The following is a 16,561-nucleotide window of genomic DNA, read 5'->3' on the forward strand; positions in this document are numbered from 1 at the left end:
GTTGAGATTACAGGAACCACTGTGCCCAGCCTTGTTTTCTTTTTCTTTTTTTTTTTTTTTTTTTTTTGACACAGGGTTTCACTCTGTCACCCAGGCTGGAGTGCAGTGGTGTGATCTCGGCTCACTGCAACCTCTGCCTCAATGGCTCAAGTGATCCTCTGGCCTCAGCCTCCCAAGTGAGTGGGACTACAGGCACAAGCCATCATGCCCAGCTAATGTTTTTCTCTTTTTTATAGGGACGGCGTCTTGCCATCTTGACCAGGCAGTTTTTAAAATCCTGAGCTCAAAGTGATCTGCCTCCCAAAGTCCTGGGGCCAGCCTTGTTTTTGCTTTTAATCCTGTTAGTGTGATGATTGGTGGTGGGTGGGGGAAACTTGGGGCTGAAACCTTTCTGGAAAGCACACACACACTCATGCACACACGTACGCACAACCTGCCTGGGTTCAGCAGCAGACTCCCAACAGCTCACAACTGAAATTCCTTGTTAGCAGCAGAGCTTGGCTATGCATCGAACCCTTCATGGTGACAGGCTGAAAGTTGAACACCGTGGTATGGTAATGGGAACTCCATCAGTGGAACCGTGCTGTGTCACTCACCTAAGGAGTAGGGCTGCACTGTGCTCGTCCAGTTTATGGAGACAGTGTCTCATGGGTCTGGAACAGACACCTGCATGGAGGAAGAGATCTGTTTGTTTATTTATTAAGACAGAGTCTTACTCTGTCACCCAGACTGGAGTGCAGTGTGCAGTGGCATGATCTCAGCTCACTGTAACCTCTGCCTCCCGGGTTCAGGAGATTCTCCTGTCCCAACCTCCCAAGTAGCTGGGATTACACTATGTCCAGCTATCTTTAAAAAATATATATATATATGTATGAAATATATAGGAATGGGGTCTATGTTGCCCAGACTGGTCTAGAACTCCTGAGGTCAAGCAATCCACCTACCTTGGCCTCCCGAAGGGTTGGAATTACAGGCATGAACTACCACGCCTGGCCAAGAGATTTCCTAACGCAAGCAGGTATCCCAATTTAGAACAGGCTGCTACTGCAGAAAGGCAACTGGCTTGAACTTCTGTCATTGGCAGAGTAAAGTGATTTACTTCCTTGAAGGGTGCATTATAACCGATCTTAGGAGTCATCTCTGACGTTTTCTCTCTGGATTCTGTTTTTTTTTGCCAGTTGCGAAGAACTGGAAACACCAGTTTAATTCTTGACCCTCCAGACCTGGCCACTGGTGTTTTTTTAAAATGTTAAGGCGTTTGTAATCAAAGAATGACTTCCCTCTCAGTTCCCAAATGACTGACTTCCCAAAACTTGAGATCTAATGATAGCAATAGCTAGAATATATAATTCTTAGTTGGTTCGTCCTGGTGTGGGAACTTCATTCCCTCACTTAATCCTCCCAACAACTCCTTGAGGTAGGGATTATTTTCTTTTTAACTTTTTATTTTGAAATAATTTTAGCCTCCCAAACAACCTGCAGAAACTATAGGGTTTCCTAATATGCTTCATCCAACTCCCCCCTAATGTGAACATCGTCTGTAACCCTAGGACAAGCCAGTTTATCAAAGCCAGGAAGTGAACACCCACATAATCCTATTAACAAATACACAGGCTGGTTGGGCTTGATGGCTGACACCTGTAATCCCAGCACTTTGGGAGGCTAAGGCAGGCGGATCACTTGAGGTCAGGAACTCGAGACCAGCCTGGCCAACATGGTGAAAACCTGTCTCTACCAAAAATACAAAAATTAGCCGGGCGTGGTGGTGCACACCTGTAGTCCCAGCTACTCGGGAGGCTGAGACAGGAGAATCACTTGAACCCGGGAGGCGGAAGTTGCAAATGAGCCGAGATCGAGCCACTGCACTCCAGCCTGGGCAACAAGAGGGAAACAAAAGCAAGTATCCTGCTTCTCATCCTACTTTCCCCCCGCTAATTCTGAATATCGATGCACACACATGCTGGCTGCAGCGATTATGAGAAGTTCGCTTAATGGTGACCTTCGATTTCCCTCACTCCCTGTACATTTCCTAACTGAAAGAGCTGCAGTCAGCCACGCGGCTGGTGAGGGATCCTGAGCCCCCGAAACGAACTCCATTACCACCTGAAGGACCCTCCAATGACCGCCCGGTTACGCAGGGTCCCGAGGGCGAGGCCGCCCCCTCGGCAAAGTCCCGCCCCCAAAATGGCGGCCCCGGGCGGTGGAGAGGGCGGGGAGCGCCGGGTCACGCGTACAGCCGACGGCGACGTGGCCTCCAGCGGACGCCCCACGTGTCCCTCGCCGCGCCCCGTCCGCCCGCCCTTGCCCTGAGGACCCTTGTCCAACATGGCGGCGCCCAGCGGATGGTGGAACGGCGTAGGCGCGAGCTTGTGGGCTGCGCTGCTCCTAGGGGCCGTGGCGCTGAGCCCGGCGGAGGCGGTGTCCGAGCCCACGACGGTGGCGTTTGACGTGCGGCCTGGCGGCGTCGTGCACTCCTTCTCCCATAACGTGGGCCCGGGGGTACGTGCCACCGCCGTCCCGGGTATTTCGAGTGCTGGCAGGCCGGGGGAGGGGGCGCGGAGCACTGGGGGCGTGGCCTGAGGAAGGGGCGCGGACTGCGGAGGTGGGTACTGAGGAAGGAGTGCGGTTTGTTAGGGTTGGAGGCTGGTTGGTGAGCGCGGCACATTGAGACCGGGGTCAGCACTGGGGCAGGACTGAACAAGGAGCGGTGCCTTGTGGGCGCTAGCGGCGTTGAGGGGGCGTGATCACCTGTCACCTGCCTAGAGTGTCCAGGCAGCCCTGCCCTCCAGACGCAGAGGTGGGGAGGGGGCAATGATGGGAGCGGCAGGAGGCTAAGGGGCATCTGCCCTCCTGGGCCTGAAGGAAGTCAGTCGCTGCAGCTCCGACGAGGGAGGAAGTTCCCCTTCCTTCGGTTGCACAAGATCGCCCCTCACCAAGGGTGTGAGGCCAGGTCCTCAGCCCTGTACTCAGCTTGTCAGCAAAGCCTCTTCCCCTCTCAGCCTCCCTTCCCCGCTTGTAGTAATGGTATCGTTACTGTGTTTTGACTACTTCATTTTTACAGACTTCTGTGCAGTGGTGGGATCTCGGCTCACTGCAACCTCTGCCTTCTGGGTTCAAGCAGTTCTGCCTCAGCCTCCCCAATAGCTGGGATTACAGGCGCGTGCCACCACACCCGGATAATTTTTGTTGTTGTTTTTTGAGATGGAGTCTCACTCTGTCGCCCACGCGGGAGTGCAGTGGCGCGATCTTGGCTCATTGCAGCCTCCGCCTCCTGAGTTCAAGTGATTCTCCTGCCTCAGCCTCCCGAGTAGCTGGGATTACAGGCATGCACCACCACGCCCGGCTAATTTTTGTATTTTTAGTAGAGAGGGAGTTTCACCATGTTAGCTAGCTGGTCTTGAACTCCTGACCACAGGTGATCGTCCCATCTCGGCCTTCCAAAGTGATGGGATTACCGGCATGATCCACCGTGCCCGGCCAATTTTTGTGTAAGTAGTGATGGAGTTCTACCATGTTGGCCAGGCTGGTCTCGAACTTCTGATCTCAAGGCGTCTGCCTGCCTTGGCCTCTCAAAGTGCTGGAATTATAGGTGTGAACCACTGTGCCAGGCCAGTTTGCTGACTACTTCCTTATAGCTAGGTGTGATGTCAAGTCCTTTATATGTTAGGCCCAAGATACAGATGAGAAAATGCTTCGGATAAAAAAGAGAAACAGAGAGAAAATAGAGGCTCAGAAAAGTTTTCACTTGTCCAGGGTCCCCAGGTCCCATGGCAAAACCCATCTCTACAAAAATATGAAAAATTAGCCAAGCGTGGTGGCAGGTGCCTGTAAATCCCAGCTACAAGGGAGGCTGAGGCAGGAGAATCGCTTGAACCCGGGAGGCAGAGGTTGCAGTGAACTGAGATCATCCCACTTCAGCCTGGGTGACAGAACAAGACTGCCTCAAAAAAAAAAAAAAAAAAAAAAACAGAAAGGAAAATTAGTTGGGTGTGGTGGTTGCACACCTACTGTTTCAGTTACTTGAGAGGCTGAGGCAGGAGGATCGCTCAAACCTGGGAGTTCGAGGCTGCACTGAGCTGTGATTGCGCCCCTGCACTCCAGCTTAGGTGACAGCAAGACTCCGTCTTTTAAAATAAAAATTTCCTTCTACCAGACCTTTCTTTTCTTTCATTCTCTAGGACAAATATATGTGTATGTTCACGTATGCCTCTCAAGGAGGGACCAATGAGGTGAGTTGTTCAAAATTCCTTCTAACTTACTGTGACAGTATCCGTTGTTGTATGGAGATGTTCTGTAGGAGACAGCAGGGTTGGGTCTCACATACATCACCTTACACTCATTGAATGATTCTTCCTAAACCAATAAAAAGGGAGAGTATTGGCATTAAACAGTGATGACAGATTCTGCTGTCATTATTCCACAGAGCAAGCAAATGTCTGGACAAGAGGAGGGGTGGAAGATGGGAGTCTGCCATCCCCATGGGGTTTTTTTGGGGTTTTTTTTTTTTTTTTTTTTTTTTTTTTTTTTTTTGAGACGGAGTCTCGCTCTGTCGCCCAGGCTGGAGTGCAGTGGCCGGATCTCAGCTCACTGCAAGCTCCGCCTCCCGGGTTCCCGCCATTCTCCTGCCTCAGCCTCCGGAGTAGCTGGAACTACAGGCGCCCGCCACCGCGCCCGGCTAGTTTTTTGTATTTTTTTAGTAGAGACGGGGTTTCACCGCGTTAGCCAGGATGGTCTCGATCTCCTGACCTCGTGATCCGCCCGTCTCGGCCTCCTAAAGTGCTGGGATTACAGGCTTGAGCCACCGCGCCCGGCCGGGGCGTTGTATTTTATATGCAGTGTAACAAGTTATCACAGCTTAGGAGCTTAAAACAGAGCACCCATTTATTATCTCATAGCTTGGTAGGTCAGAAGTCTGGGTCAGCTCAGCTGTGTGCTTCATAAAACCAAACTCGAGGTGTCACAGGCCGGGCATGATACCTCACGCCTGTAATCCCAGCACTTTGGGAGGCTGAGGCAGGCAGATCACCTGAGGTCAGAGTTTGAGACCAGCCTGGCCAACATGGCAAAACCCCATCTCTACTAAAAATACAAAAATTAGCTGGGTGTGGTGGCACACGCCTGTAGTCCCAGCCACTCAGGAGGCTGAGGCAGGAGAATCACTTGAACCCAGGAGGCAGAGGTTGCAGTGAGCCAAGATTGTGTCACTGCACTCCAGCCTGGGCAACAGAGTGAGACTCTCTCAAAAAATAAATAAGAAATAAAAGTATCACAGGCAAGGCATGGTGGCTCATGCCCCGTCTCTAGGAGCATGAAATTAACGGAAAATTTAAAAATTAGCTGAATGTGGTGGCGTGCATCTGTGGTTCCAGCTACTTGGGAGACTGAGGTGGGAGGATCACTTGAGCCCAGGAGGTCGGGGCTGTAGTGAGCCGTGATTGTGCTACTGGGCAAGAGAGCAAGACCCTGTCTCAAGAAAAAAAAAAAAAAGAGTCTCTGGGCTGGGAGAAGAATCCTCTCCTTCAAGCTCTTAGTTGACAGAATTCAGTTACTTGTGGTTCGAGGACCAAGGTCCCTGTTTCCTTGCTGGCTGTTTTCTCCAGCTGGTGGCAGAAGAGCCAGTAAGAATGATTTGGGCCGGGCACAGTGGCTCATGCCTATAATCCCAGCACTTTGGGAGGCCAAGGCTGGCAAATCACCTGAAGTCAGGAGCTCGAGACCAGCCTGGCCAACATGGTGAAACCCCGTCTCTAGTAAAACTACAAAAATTAGCCGGGCACGGTGGCACATCCCTGTAATCCCAGCACTTTGGGAGGCCTAAGAGGGGCAGATCACCGGGGGTCAGGAGTTCAAGACCAGCCTGGCCAACATGGTAAAATCCCATCTCTACCAAAAATACAAAAATTAGCTAGGCATGGTGGCACATGCCTGTCGTCCCAGCTACTTGGGAGGCTGAGGAAGGAGAATCACTTGAATCCGGGAGGTGGGGGTTGCAGTGAGTCAGGATCGTGCCACTGTACTCTCGCCTGGGCAACAGAGGTAGACTCTGTCTCAAAATAAAAAAAGGGTGATTTGAAGCACATAGACACATATGCCACTACTGCCCTTGAGGGCACTGCAGGGCAGGGAATACAGGCAGCCTCCAGGAGCTGAGAACAGCCTCTGGCTGGCAGCAAGGAAATGAAGACTTCAGTGCCACAACCGGGAAGAACTGAAATCTGCCACAACCACAAAAGCTTGGAAGAGGACCTTGAGCTACCAATGAGAGCCTAGCCCGGTGAACACCTTGAGACGGGTTTCGCCATGTTGGCCAGACTGATCTTGAACTGCTGACCTCAAATGATTGGCCCGCCTCGGCCTCCCGAAGTGCTAGGATTACAGGCGTGAGCCACCGGCGCCCAGCCTCCTAGAGATTTTTCTGTATCCTATGTAAAGAGCTTCAATTGCATGGACATGTGGAATTAATTGACAGCCCCGTACTAATGGATTGAGGGTCACTTCCAACCCAGTCTGTGAATAACCTTGGCCAGGGTTCATTGTACAAGTACGATTACATCTGTGGGGAAACCACCCAGAAGTGGGATTCCTGGGTCTGTTTTCTTACAAGTAAAACTGGGCCGGATGCGGTGGCTCACGCCTGTAATCCCAGCACTTTGAGAGGCTGAGGCGGGTGGATCACCTGAGGTCGGGAGTTCGAGACCAGCCTAGCTAACATGGTGAAACCGCATCTCTACTAAAAATACAAAAGTTAGCAGGGCGTGGTGGCTCACGCCTGTAATCCCAGCTACTCAGGAGGCTGAGGCAGGAGAATCGCTTGAACCCGCAAGGCAGAGGTTGCGGTGAGCCGAGATCGCGCCACTGCACTCCAGCCTGGGTGACAGAGTGAGACTCCGTCTCAAAAAAAAAAAAAAGTAAAACTATTATGTTTTGAGATCTTGGGAGATATATGTTCACTTGTAAGAAATCCTACAGAGAGAACCAAGTACCCTTTAACCAGGTTCCCCAGTGGTCACATCCTGCAAGATGCTAGTCATTTTAGAGATGGGGATCCTACTATGTTGCCCAGGCTGGTCTTGAACTCCTGGTTTCAAGTGATCATCCCACCTCGGCCTCCCAGAGTGCTGGGATTACAGGTGTGAGCCACCATGCCCGGCCCGCATTTTCCCTTTTGCTTGTATCTGTTGCAGCTCTACCTACAACCCGGGATAGGCTTGGTTTTCACACCCATATGGTGTATTAGCAGACAGTGGGGGTTCTGCCCTAGGAGAAAAAGGTATCTCACTGTAGTTCAGCTTGCGTTTTTTTTTTTTTTTTTTCCATAAATGATATTGGACATATTTTTATATGTTTAAGAGTTGTTCTTAGGCCTGGCGTGGTGACTTATATCTGTAATCTCACCACTTTGGGAGGCCAAGGTAGGAGGATTGCTTGAGGCCAGGAGGTTGAGACTAGTCTGGGCAATATTGGCAAGACACTGATTCTGCAAAACACAGAAATTAGCTGGGTGTGGTCCCACCTACTTGGGAGACTGAGGTGGGAGGATTGCTTGAGCCCAGGAGGTGGAGGTTGCAGTGAAGCGAGATCGTGCCACTGCACCCCAGCCCAAGCCACAGAGAGAGACTCCGTCTCAGAAACAAAAAAATGTTGTTCTTATCTCCTCATCCTTGGGAGCCGCTTTGGGGTGGTTCTTATTTGAGGCACCACTTTTATGGGAAGGATGTGGTGCAGGCAGGCTCCCTGATCACAGATGGACAGCAAACCCCAGGCCACCAGGAGGGCGGGGCAGGGGATTTAGTGGCCAGCCCCTGAATTGGGAGGTACAGAAGAGGTGGCCTGACTGTAGAATCAGAGGCACACCTGGAACTCTGCGAGAGCACCTGTGTGTCTGGCGCTGACCCATGCTGTGTTCTCTCCCCAGCAATGGCAGATGAGTCTGGGGACTAGCGAAGACCACCAGCACTTCACCTGCACCATCTGGAGGTGAGACTCGGGGGGGGATGGCATTTCCGGCTGCCGTTGGCCTGCCCACTGGCCCCGGGAGCTGCTTCAGAAGGCAGGGAATGAGAGAGGACAAGGACGGCCAGACAGATGGGGCTGCACCCCTGGAGGGAGATAGGCCAGCAGGGGGACTCATGCACGTGCAGGTGGGGGGTGGCGGGGTCGCTGGGGTGTGACTGCTCCCCAAGGAAGTGCACTGATGCAGAGGCTGAGAAGGTCTGGGGGAGACTGGGGTAGTTTGTGCTGGGCAACGTCCCAGGAAAAGGAGAAGCAGCTCAGAGGGTATGGAGCGTCGGCCAGGGCCTAGGAAGGCCCTGAGGGTGACACGAACTCACCAAAGGGCTTTTTGGCAATTTTCTTTCTTTTTTTTTTTTTTTTGAGATGGAGTCTCCATCTGTTGCCCAGGCTAGAGTGCAGTGGTGCGATCTTGGCTCACTGCAACCTCCACCTCTTGGGTTCAAGTGATTCTCCTCCTTCAGCCTCCTGAGTAGCTGGGATTACAGGCGTGTGCCACCATGCCTGGCCCTTTTTGGCAATGTTTAAAAATTGAGATAAAATTCCATAAAACACAGCATTTTAAGCTCACAGTTCAGCTGCATGTAGTACTTTCTCAGAGGTGTGCAGCCAGACCTCTGCATCCAGAACATTTTCATCCCCTGAAAATAAACTGTTCCCATCAGAGTCATTCCCCTTCCCAGCACATGGCAGCCACGCATCCCCCTCCTGTCTCTGTGGATGGGTCTGTCCTGGACGTTGCATAGAAATGGGGTCAGACCCTCCCTGTGTGGCCTTTAGTGTCTGGTTTCTCTCACTGAGTGTTACATCCTCAAGGCTTCTTCGTACTGAGGCCTGTGTCAGCCTCGTTTCTTTTCCTGGCTGAGTCCTATTCCATAGGGCTCCCTGCAGGAACCTGTGGAGCTCATATCCCTCTGACTGAAGGAGGCAGACTGAGGCAGGAAGCCCCTCCAGGCACCGATGAGGATGGAGTCGGTGGTGGGGGAAGGCCCAGATTGAAGCCTGTGTAGAATGAGGATGGGGTGGGTGGAGAGGGCACAGATTGGAGGCTGTGTAGAATGAGGATGGGGTGGGTGGAGAGGGCACAGATTGGAGGCTGTGTAGAATGAGGATGGGGTGAGTGGAGAGGGGATTGGAGGCTGTGTAGAATGAGGATGGGGTGGGTGGAGAGGGCACAGATTGGAGGCTGTGTAGAATGAGGATGGGGTGGGTGGAGAGGGCACAGATTGGAGGCTGTGTAGAATGAGGATGGGGTGGGTGGGGAGGGTAGATTGGAAGCTGTAGAATGAAGACAGGGTGGGTGGAGAGGGCACAGATTGGAGGCTGTGGAATCAGCCAGCTGGGGTGGGAGGAGGAGGGAGTTGCTGGGCAGATTCCTGGTGGAACTGGTGGAGCTGGTGCCGGTCTGGGCTGGGGACGAGCTAAGCCAGTGACAGGTGTGGGAGTCTGTGGGGTAATGGCCATGGAGGTTTGGATGATGCCATCTCCCGGGGAGTGTGTCCCACCAGAAGGGACCCCAGCTGGCACCTGCAGGGACCCCAGCATGACCTCCTATTTCCCCTCAGGCATGTCTTTACCAGCATGTTCTCTGAAGGACCAGCCTGATGACTCATAGCCTTCTTGGGGTGCAGACATCTGGGAATCACACAAAAGCTGTGCCCTCTCTTCCACCTGCCCAAACACACGCGTCTGGGTCCGCAGCCCCTCCCCAAGTCTCCTCAGGCACCGCCTGGTTCAGCCCCTGCCGCCATCCTCAGTCAGGCTCATGGTCTATGGGCTTATCCGGCTCCACTTGTCCCACTCATTCTCGTAACTCCACTGCCTAAATCCCAGCTTGATCTGGGAAAGGACATGAAGGGAAGGAAGCCGTCAGGCCCCTAGTGGGGAGGAGGTCAGGGGCTTCAGGAATCTTGTCCCTTCTTCCCTGATCCTTGGCCCAGAATGTCTCAGCCCAAACGGTGGGTATTTCTTGAGCACTTATTTTGTGCAACACTTTGGAGGGAGAAGTCCAAGCTGTAGTTCCACCGCTGTGGTCAGGTTAAAGCACGTTGACAAATGAGAGATGGAGATCAGGGAATGGCGACGTTTAATTGAAGGACAGGGTGTGATTTGCTGCCTCGTGTGGGCGTTGTCCCGCCATCCCCTGCAGGGTGCTTTACAAACAGCAGGTGTTCACCCAGTCGTTTCTGGGGAGATTCTCACCCACTCCATGGGACTGGCCGCGTCACGGACAGGCCAAGGCCCCAGGAGGCATCAGCAGGGTCATTGAGAGGAGACAGACCCCATCAGCCCAGAGAGACCCTGCAGAGGTCACCCTGTAGTCACGGGGAAGCGCACGGTCGTCATTGTGTATCCAGGCCACCGCCCCACACGGACCCCTGAGTGCCGCCTCCCCAGAAGGCATCTGGGCAGGTACAGGCCGGGAGCAGTTGGGATGGTGGCTGGGCTCACCTTGAGCCTGAATCCTCCTGTCCAACCCCCACAAAAGCTCCCCAGGGGCATGCTCAGCCCCGGAGACCTGCCACCCCAGGCCTCCCCATCTCAGACAGTGACTGGACCCTCCCTGACCAGGCCTGTTGGCAGTGCTAGGGCTTAAAGAAGAATCTAGGGGCTCCCTGGATACCCCCGCCCCACCCATGCACGTAGAACCCCAGCCAGGGCTTCCACAGAAATGGCCCCCCTGCTGCTCCTCCATCCCTGTCACACTCTCTTCACACCAGAGACGCCATCATCCCCTGCTGTCCCCTTCCGGCACCTTCTGCCACTCTAGTTCCTTAGACGCCGTTAGCAGCCTCTTAGAGACCTGGGCAGATGCTCCTCCCCACTTCCTAGTTAACTCCTGTACTTCCTAGTCAACGCCCTCTGCGAAGCCTTTACTGGCCTCATTGCCCAGCCCTAGCCCCCATCGCAGTACCTGGATTGCTGTCGGCACCCGAGAAGCCATGTGCAGTGAATGGACATGGGTCCTGTCCCAGAGCAGCTCCCAGCCCACAGGGGAGAGAGGCATGTCTGTGAATAAGCTGGAAGAACATTCTAGCACAAAGGGGCCAAGCACGGTGGCTCACGCCTCTAATCCCAGCCCTCTGGGAGGCTGAGGCAGGCAGATCACTTGAGGTCAGGGGTTCAGGCCAGCCTGACCAACATGGTGAAACCCCGTTTCTACTAAAAATACCAAAATTAGTCAGGTGTGGTCGCAGGTGCCTGTAATCCCAGCTACAAGGGAGGCTGAGGCAGGAGAATCACTTAAACCCAGGAGGCAGAGGCTGCAGTGAGTGAGATTGTGCTGTTGCAATCCAGCCTGGGCAACAGAGTGAGGCTCCATCTCCAAAAAAAAACCAAAACATTCTGACACAAAAGAAAGAGGGTCTGATGTTGAGAGGGCCCTATCCGTCCTTCCCAGTCAGCAGTGCTCGGGAATGGTGTCCATGTTGAGAAGCAGGCACGAGACCTGCTGACCCCAGCCCAGGTACCTGGTGGGGCTACTTCCAGGGCGCACAGACCCAGACCCAGCAGGCCTGGCCTGACCCCCTCGCCCCCCTTCCTCTGCAGGCCCCAGGGGAAGTCCTATCTGTACTTCACACAGTTCAAGGCGGAGGTGCGAGGCGCTGAGATCGAGTACGCCATGGCCTACGTGAGTATCTTGGGGTGGGGCGGGCTCTGAGTGTGGTTTCTGTGCACTGGGGCAGCTGTGAGATGTCCTGCCACGAGAGGACTCCATGGGGACAGGGAGGAGAGGGGACAGCGAATCCTGCAGAGGTAGAGTATGTAATTTGGAGGAACCTGGCACACAGACGCCCCCAGACCAGGAGGCGCCAGGGCACGGGGAGGTTGGTAACCTGCTGCTGCTGGCTTCTCTCGTATATGCCAGAAAAGACTTCTCCAGGCCAGGTGCGGTGGCTCACGCCAGTAATCCCAGCACTTTGGGAGGCTGAGGCAGGAGGATTGCTTGAGGCCAGGAATTTGATACCAGCCTAGGCAACATAGCAACACCCTATATCTACCAAAAGTTTAAAAAATGGCCAGGTGTGTTGGTGTGAACCAGTAGTCCCAGCTACTCAGGAGGTCAAGGCAGGAGGACCACTTGAGTCCAGGACTTTGAGGCTGCAGTGAGCTACGATTGCACCGCTGCATTCCGGCCTGGACAGTAGAGTGAGGTCGTGGCTCAAAAACAAAAAGTCTCCTCTCCCTCTTTAGTAAAAGTACAAAGCTTTAGTATGTGCTTCTCTGGAAAGCAAACGGAATCGTTCTAGTGATGAGCGTTGAATGGCCCTGCTGAAGTTTCCACTCGTTCTCTTTCAGTCTAAAGCCGCATTTGAAAGGGAAAGCGACATCCCCCTGAAAACTGAGGAATATGAAGTGACCAAAACAGCAGGTACGGAAAGATGGGGATGGGGTAGAAGTGACGACACCCCCATCCAAGGGCAGGCAATCCGGGGCGGTTTGGAGAGGGGGGTCGGCCATAGGGGTCCCTGGAGACTGTAGACCAGGCATCCACAAACTGGTTCTGTAAAGGCCACCTCATCAATATCTTCAGCTTTGTGGCACTGTAGGTTCTGTCTGAGCTGCGCCATTGTGGCAGAAAGCTGATGCAGACAGTATGTCCATGAACGGGTATGGCTGTGCCACTACAACTTTATCTTAGCTGGGCGCGGTGGCTCATGCCTGTTATCCCAGCTGCTCAGGAGGCTAAGGTGAGGGATCATTTGAGCCCAGGAGATCAAGACCAGCTTGGGCAACATAGCAAGACCCTGTCTCTACAAAAATTTTTTTAAAGTTAGGCTGGGCGTGGTGGCTCACGCCTGTCATTCCAGCACTCTGGGAGACTGAAGTGGGCAGATCACTTGAGCCCAGGAGGTTGAGGCTGCATTGAGCTATGATCACACCACTGGACTCCACCCTGGGCATCAGAGTAAGACTCTGTCTCAAAAACAATAAACAGGGCTGGGCGTAGTGGCTAACACCTGTAATCCCAGCACTTTGGGAGGCCAGGAGTTCCAGACCAGCCTAGCCAACATGGTGAAACCCCATCTCTACTAAAAATACCAAAATTAGCCGGATATGTTGGCACATGCTTGTAATCCCAGCTAGTCAGAAGGTGGAGACAGGAGAATCGCTTGAACTCGGGAGCCGGAGGTTGCAGTGAGTCGAGACCGTACCACTGCACTCCAGCCTGGGCAACAGAGGAAGACTCTCATCTCAAAAAAATAAATAAAATAAAATAAATAAATGAAATAAAGTAGAAGCCATCAGGGCTTTGAAGTTGGGAGCGTGGCATGCCGAGGGGAAGCTGCAGGGGTCACTGGGAAACATCAGGGGCCTTCTTTGGTTGCCTGAGAAGCACCAGTGTCCTCAAGCCATGTTCAGCTGCGTGGGGCCATTGCTAAGCAGAAAGAGGAATCAGAGGCGCCAAGCTGGGGCAAGGGTGGGAGGCGAGGGAGTGGACAGAGCAGGAAGGGCCAGGAGACTTGGGTGTAGCAGTGGAAGCCAGAGTTCTGACCCTGCTGGAGAAGTGTCATGTGGGCCTCAGACAGGTTCACCCACTGAGCAGGAGGTCTTGCAGCCTGACCCACCCTGCATCCTGTTCAGGCCGGGATCATCTCCTTCCTGGGCTGCTTCTGGCCGTTCTCTGCATCTCTTCTCAACAACATGGCACAAATGACCAGGGTTCTTCTCACCTCAGGTCTTTCTGTGGCTTCCCACTGCCTGCCCCCTATGTTAGCCCCACCAGCCTCACCCTCCACACCACCATTTTCCTGTCTATCACCTGTAAGACTTTCAGAGCCTGGGGCCTTTTCACATGGGCGTCTGCTTTGGAGACTGCTCCCCTTCCCTGCTCAGCCCCCACCGTGGACCCCACCCCAACTCCTCAGGACTTCTGAGAATTTTCAGCGTTGAGGGCGCAACCATGTGTTTCTTTCTTGTAGTGGCTCACAGGCCCGGGGCTTTCAAGGCCGAGCTCTCCAAGCTGGTGATTGTGGCCAAGGCATCACGCACTGAGCTGTGACCAGCAGCCCTGTTGTGGGCAGCACCTTCTCATCTCTGGTGAAGCTGAAGGGGCCTTGGCCCTGAAAAGGCCAGCACGTCACTGGTTTTCTAGGAGGGACTCTTAAGTTTTCTGCCTGGGCTGACGTTGTCTTGTCTGGAGGGACTCGCAGGGTGGCTGAAGCCCTGGGGCAGAGAACAGAGGGCCCAGGGCCCTCCTGGCTCCCAACAGCTTCCCAAGTCCCCACTTCCTGCTGAGCTCTTCTGGACTCAGGATCGCAGATCCGGGGCACAAAGAGGGTGGGGAACACGGGGGCCACGCTGGGGAAAGCAGCCATGCTCCCCCCCCCAACCTGCAGAACTGCTTTCCTATGTTTACCCAGGGGACGGACCTCCTTTCAGATGAACTGGGAAGAGATTAAATGTTTTTTCATATTTAAATAAATAAGAACGTTAAAAAGCAACCCCACAGCCTGGGCCCTCCTGGCTGGCCATTGTGCGTCGGGGGCTCAGACGCGGCTGACGCTGCCCCATCCGAGGGCAGGTGGGCGGTGTCTCTGGGTGGGACTTCTCTGCAGGCATCAAAGCACTGGATCCCAAGGTGGCTGTATGTGAACTTGCCTCCTTCCCCCTTTGGCGCTCGCTGTCCCTGGGCCCCCCACATGCTGCACACTCGGGTTCCTGTGGCTGCCAGAGGCCCCAACCCAGGAGGATGTTCCAAGGCTGACCTGCTCTCCGCAGCCTGTGGGCTTTGCTTTCCCTTAGTGGTTTTTTTTTTTTTTTTTTTTTTAGACAGAGTTTCAATCTTGTCACGCAGGCTGGAGTGCAATGGCACCATCTCGGCTCACTGCATCGTCTGCCTCCCAGGTTCAAGTGATTCTCCTGCCTCAGCCTCCTGAAGTACCTGGGATTACAGGCACCTGCCACCACGCTCAGCTAATTTTTTTGTATTTTTAGTTGAGATGGGGTTTCACCATGTTGGCCAGGCTGGTCTTGAACTCCTGACCTCAGGTGATCCATCCGCCTCGGCCTCCCAAAGTGCTGGGATTACAGGCGTGAGCCATCGCGCCCGGCCTTTTTTTTTTTTTTTTTCTTTTAAGACAGAGTCTTCCCGTCACCCAGGCTGGAGTGCAGTGGCATAATCACGGCTCACTGCAACCTCCATCTCCTGGGCTCAAGTGATCCTCCCACCTCAGCCTTCCAAGTAGCTGGGACTACAAGCATGTGCCACCATGCCCGGCTAATTTTTGTCTTTTTTTGATAGATACGGGGTTTTGCCGTGTTGCTCAGGCTGGTTTCAAACTGGGCTCAAGAGATCCACACCTGCCTCGGCCTTCCAAAGTGCTGGGATTAGAGGCATGAGCCACTGTGGCCAGCCTCCCTTAGTTTTTTGAAGCTGGGTTGCAACACAGTGACTAAAAAACAAAAACAAGCCAGACGTGATGGTTTACGCCTATAAATTCCAGCACTTTGAGAGGCTAAGGCAGGAGAATCACTTGACACTAGGAGTTCAAGACCAGCTTGGGCAACATAGCAAGACCCCCATCTCTACAAAAAAATTAATCATTTTAAAATTAGCCAGGCGTGGTGGCACACACCTGTAATTCCAGCTACTCAGGAGCCTGAGACAGGAGAATCGCTTGAACCCAGGAGTCCAAGGCAGCAGTGAGCCAAGATCGCGCCACTGCCGTCCAGCCTGGGTTACAGAGCGACACCCTGTCTCAAAAAAAAAAGAAAACCAGCCAGCCTTCCCACTACACACTTGATGCTACCACGTGAGGAAAGGCCTAACAGCTGCACACGTCAGCAGGAAGGGCCCCTAGACCAAGAATGGCAGTGCTCTGAGGTCTGGGGACCCCTCCGGGGCCAGGAGCCTTTCCAGCTCTCGACTCTGGGGCTCCACAGGGCCCAGAAGATAAGCACGACAGGGTTGCCAGAGCCTCCTGTGCAGAAAAGGCCATGGGAAATGGTGCCCACCGCCCATACCCTGGCCAAGGGTGAGGGACTCTGCCATGGTCAGCTGGGAATCACCCACAGCTTCCAGATCTGTGGCTCTGGGCATCAAGGATGATGCCTGGGTGGCCTGATGCACCAGCACACGTCAGACAATCTCAGGATGCAAAGGAGCTTCCCCTCTGAGCCCACATGTGCATGTGTGTGCTTTTTTTTGTTTTGTTTGTTTTTGAGACAGAATCTTGCTCCATCACCCAGGCTGGAGTGCAGTGGTGTGATCTCGGCTCACTGCAGCCTCAACCTCCTGGATCTAAGCCATCCTCCCAGATAGCTGGGACCACAGGTGCATGCCACCCTGACTGGCTATAATTTTTATTTTTTTTATTCTGTTTCTGAGACCAAGTCTCACACTGTTGCCCAGGCTAGAATGCAGTGGCACGATCTCAGCTCACTGAACCTCTGCCTCCCACGTTCAAGTGATTCTCCTGCCTCAGCCTCCCAAGTAGGTGGGATTACAGGCACCTGCCACCACGCCTGGCTAATTTTTGTATTTTTAGTAGAGATGGGGTTTCACCATGTTGGCCAGGCTGGTCTTGAACTCCTGACCTCAGGTGAT

The 16,561-nt window shown here is 53.5% G+C and overlaps 1 protein-coding gene across 1 annotated transcript; it reads left to right on the plus strand.

Moving 5' to 3' along the window:
* The first annotated feature begins 2,226 nt into the window (after window positions 1-2,226).
* MYDGF (myeloid derived growth factor) lies at window positions 2,227-14,456 on the plus strand. The gene is made up of 6 exons (XM_017847189.1): window positions 2,227-2,499; window positions 4,179-4,229; window positions 7,916-7,977; window positions 11,560-11,641; window positions 12,310-12,382; window positions 13,935-14,456. Exons 1-6 carry the CDS (start codon window positions 2,326-2,328, stop codon window positions 14,012-14,014), a joined length of 522 nt encoding a protein of 173 aa, XP_017702678.1. The 5' UTR covers window positions 2,227-2,325; the 3' UTR covers window positions 14,015-14,456.
* Window positions 14,457-16,561: the final 2,105 nt, after the last annotated feature.

The sequence above is a fragment of the Rhinopithecus bieti genome, unplaced genomic scaffold, assembly GCF_001698545.2.
Source record: "Rhinopithecus bieti isolate Rb0 unplaced genomic scaffold, ASM169854v2 scaffold_28055, whole genome shotgun sequence".
In the NCBI taxonomy this organism is placed as follows: Eukaryota; Metazoa; Chordata; class Mammalia; order Primates; family Cercopithecidae; genus Rhinopithecus; species Rhinopithecus bieti.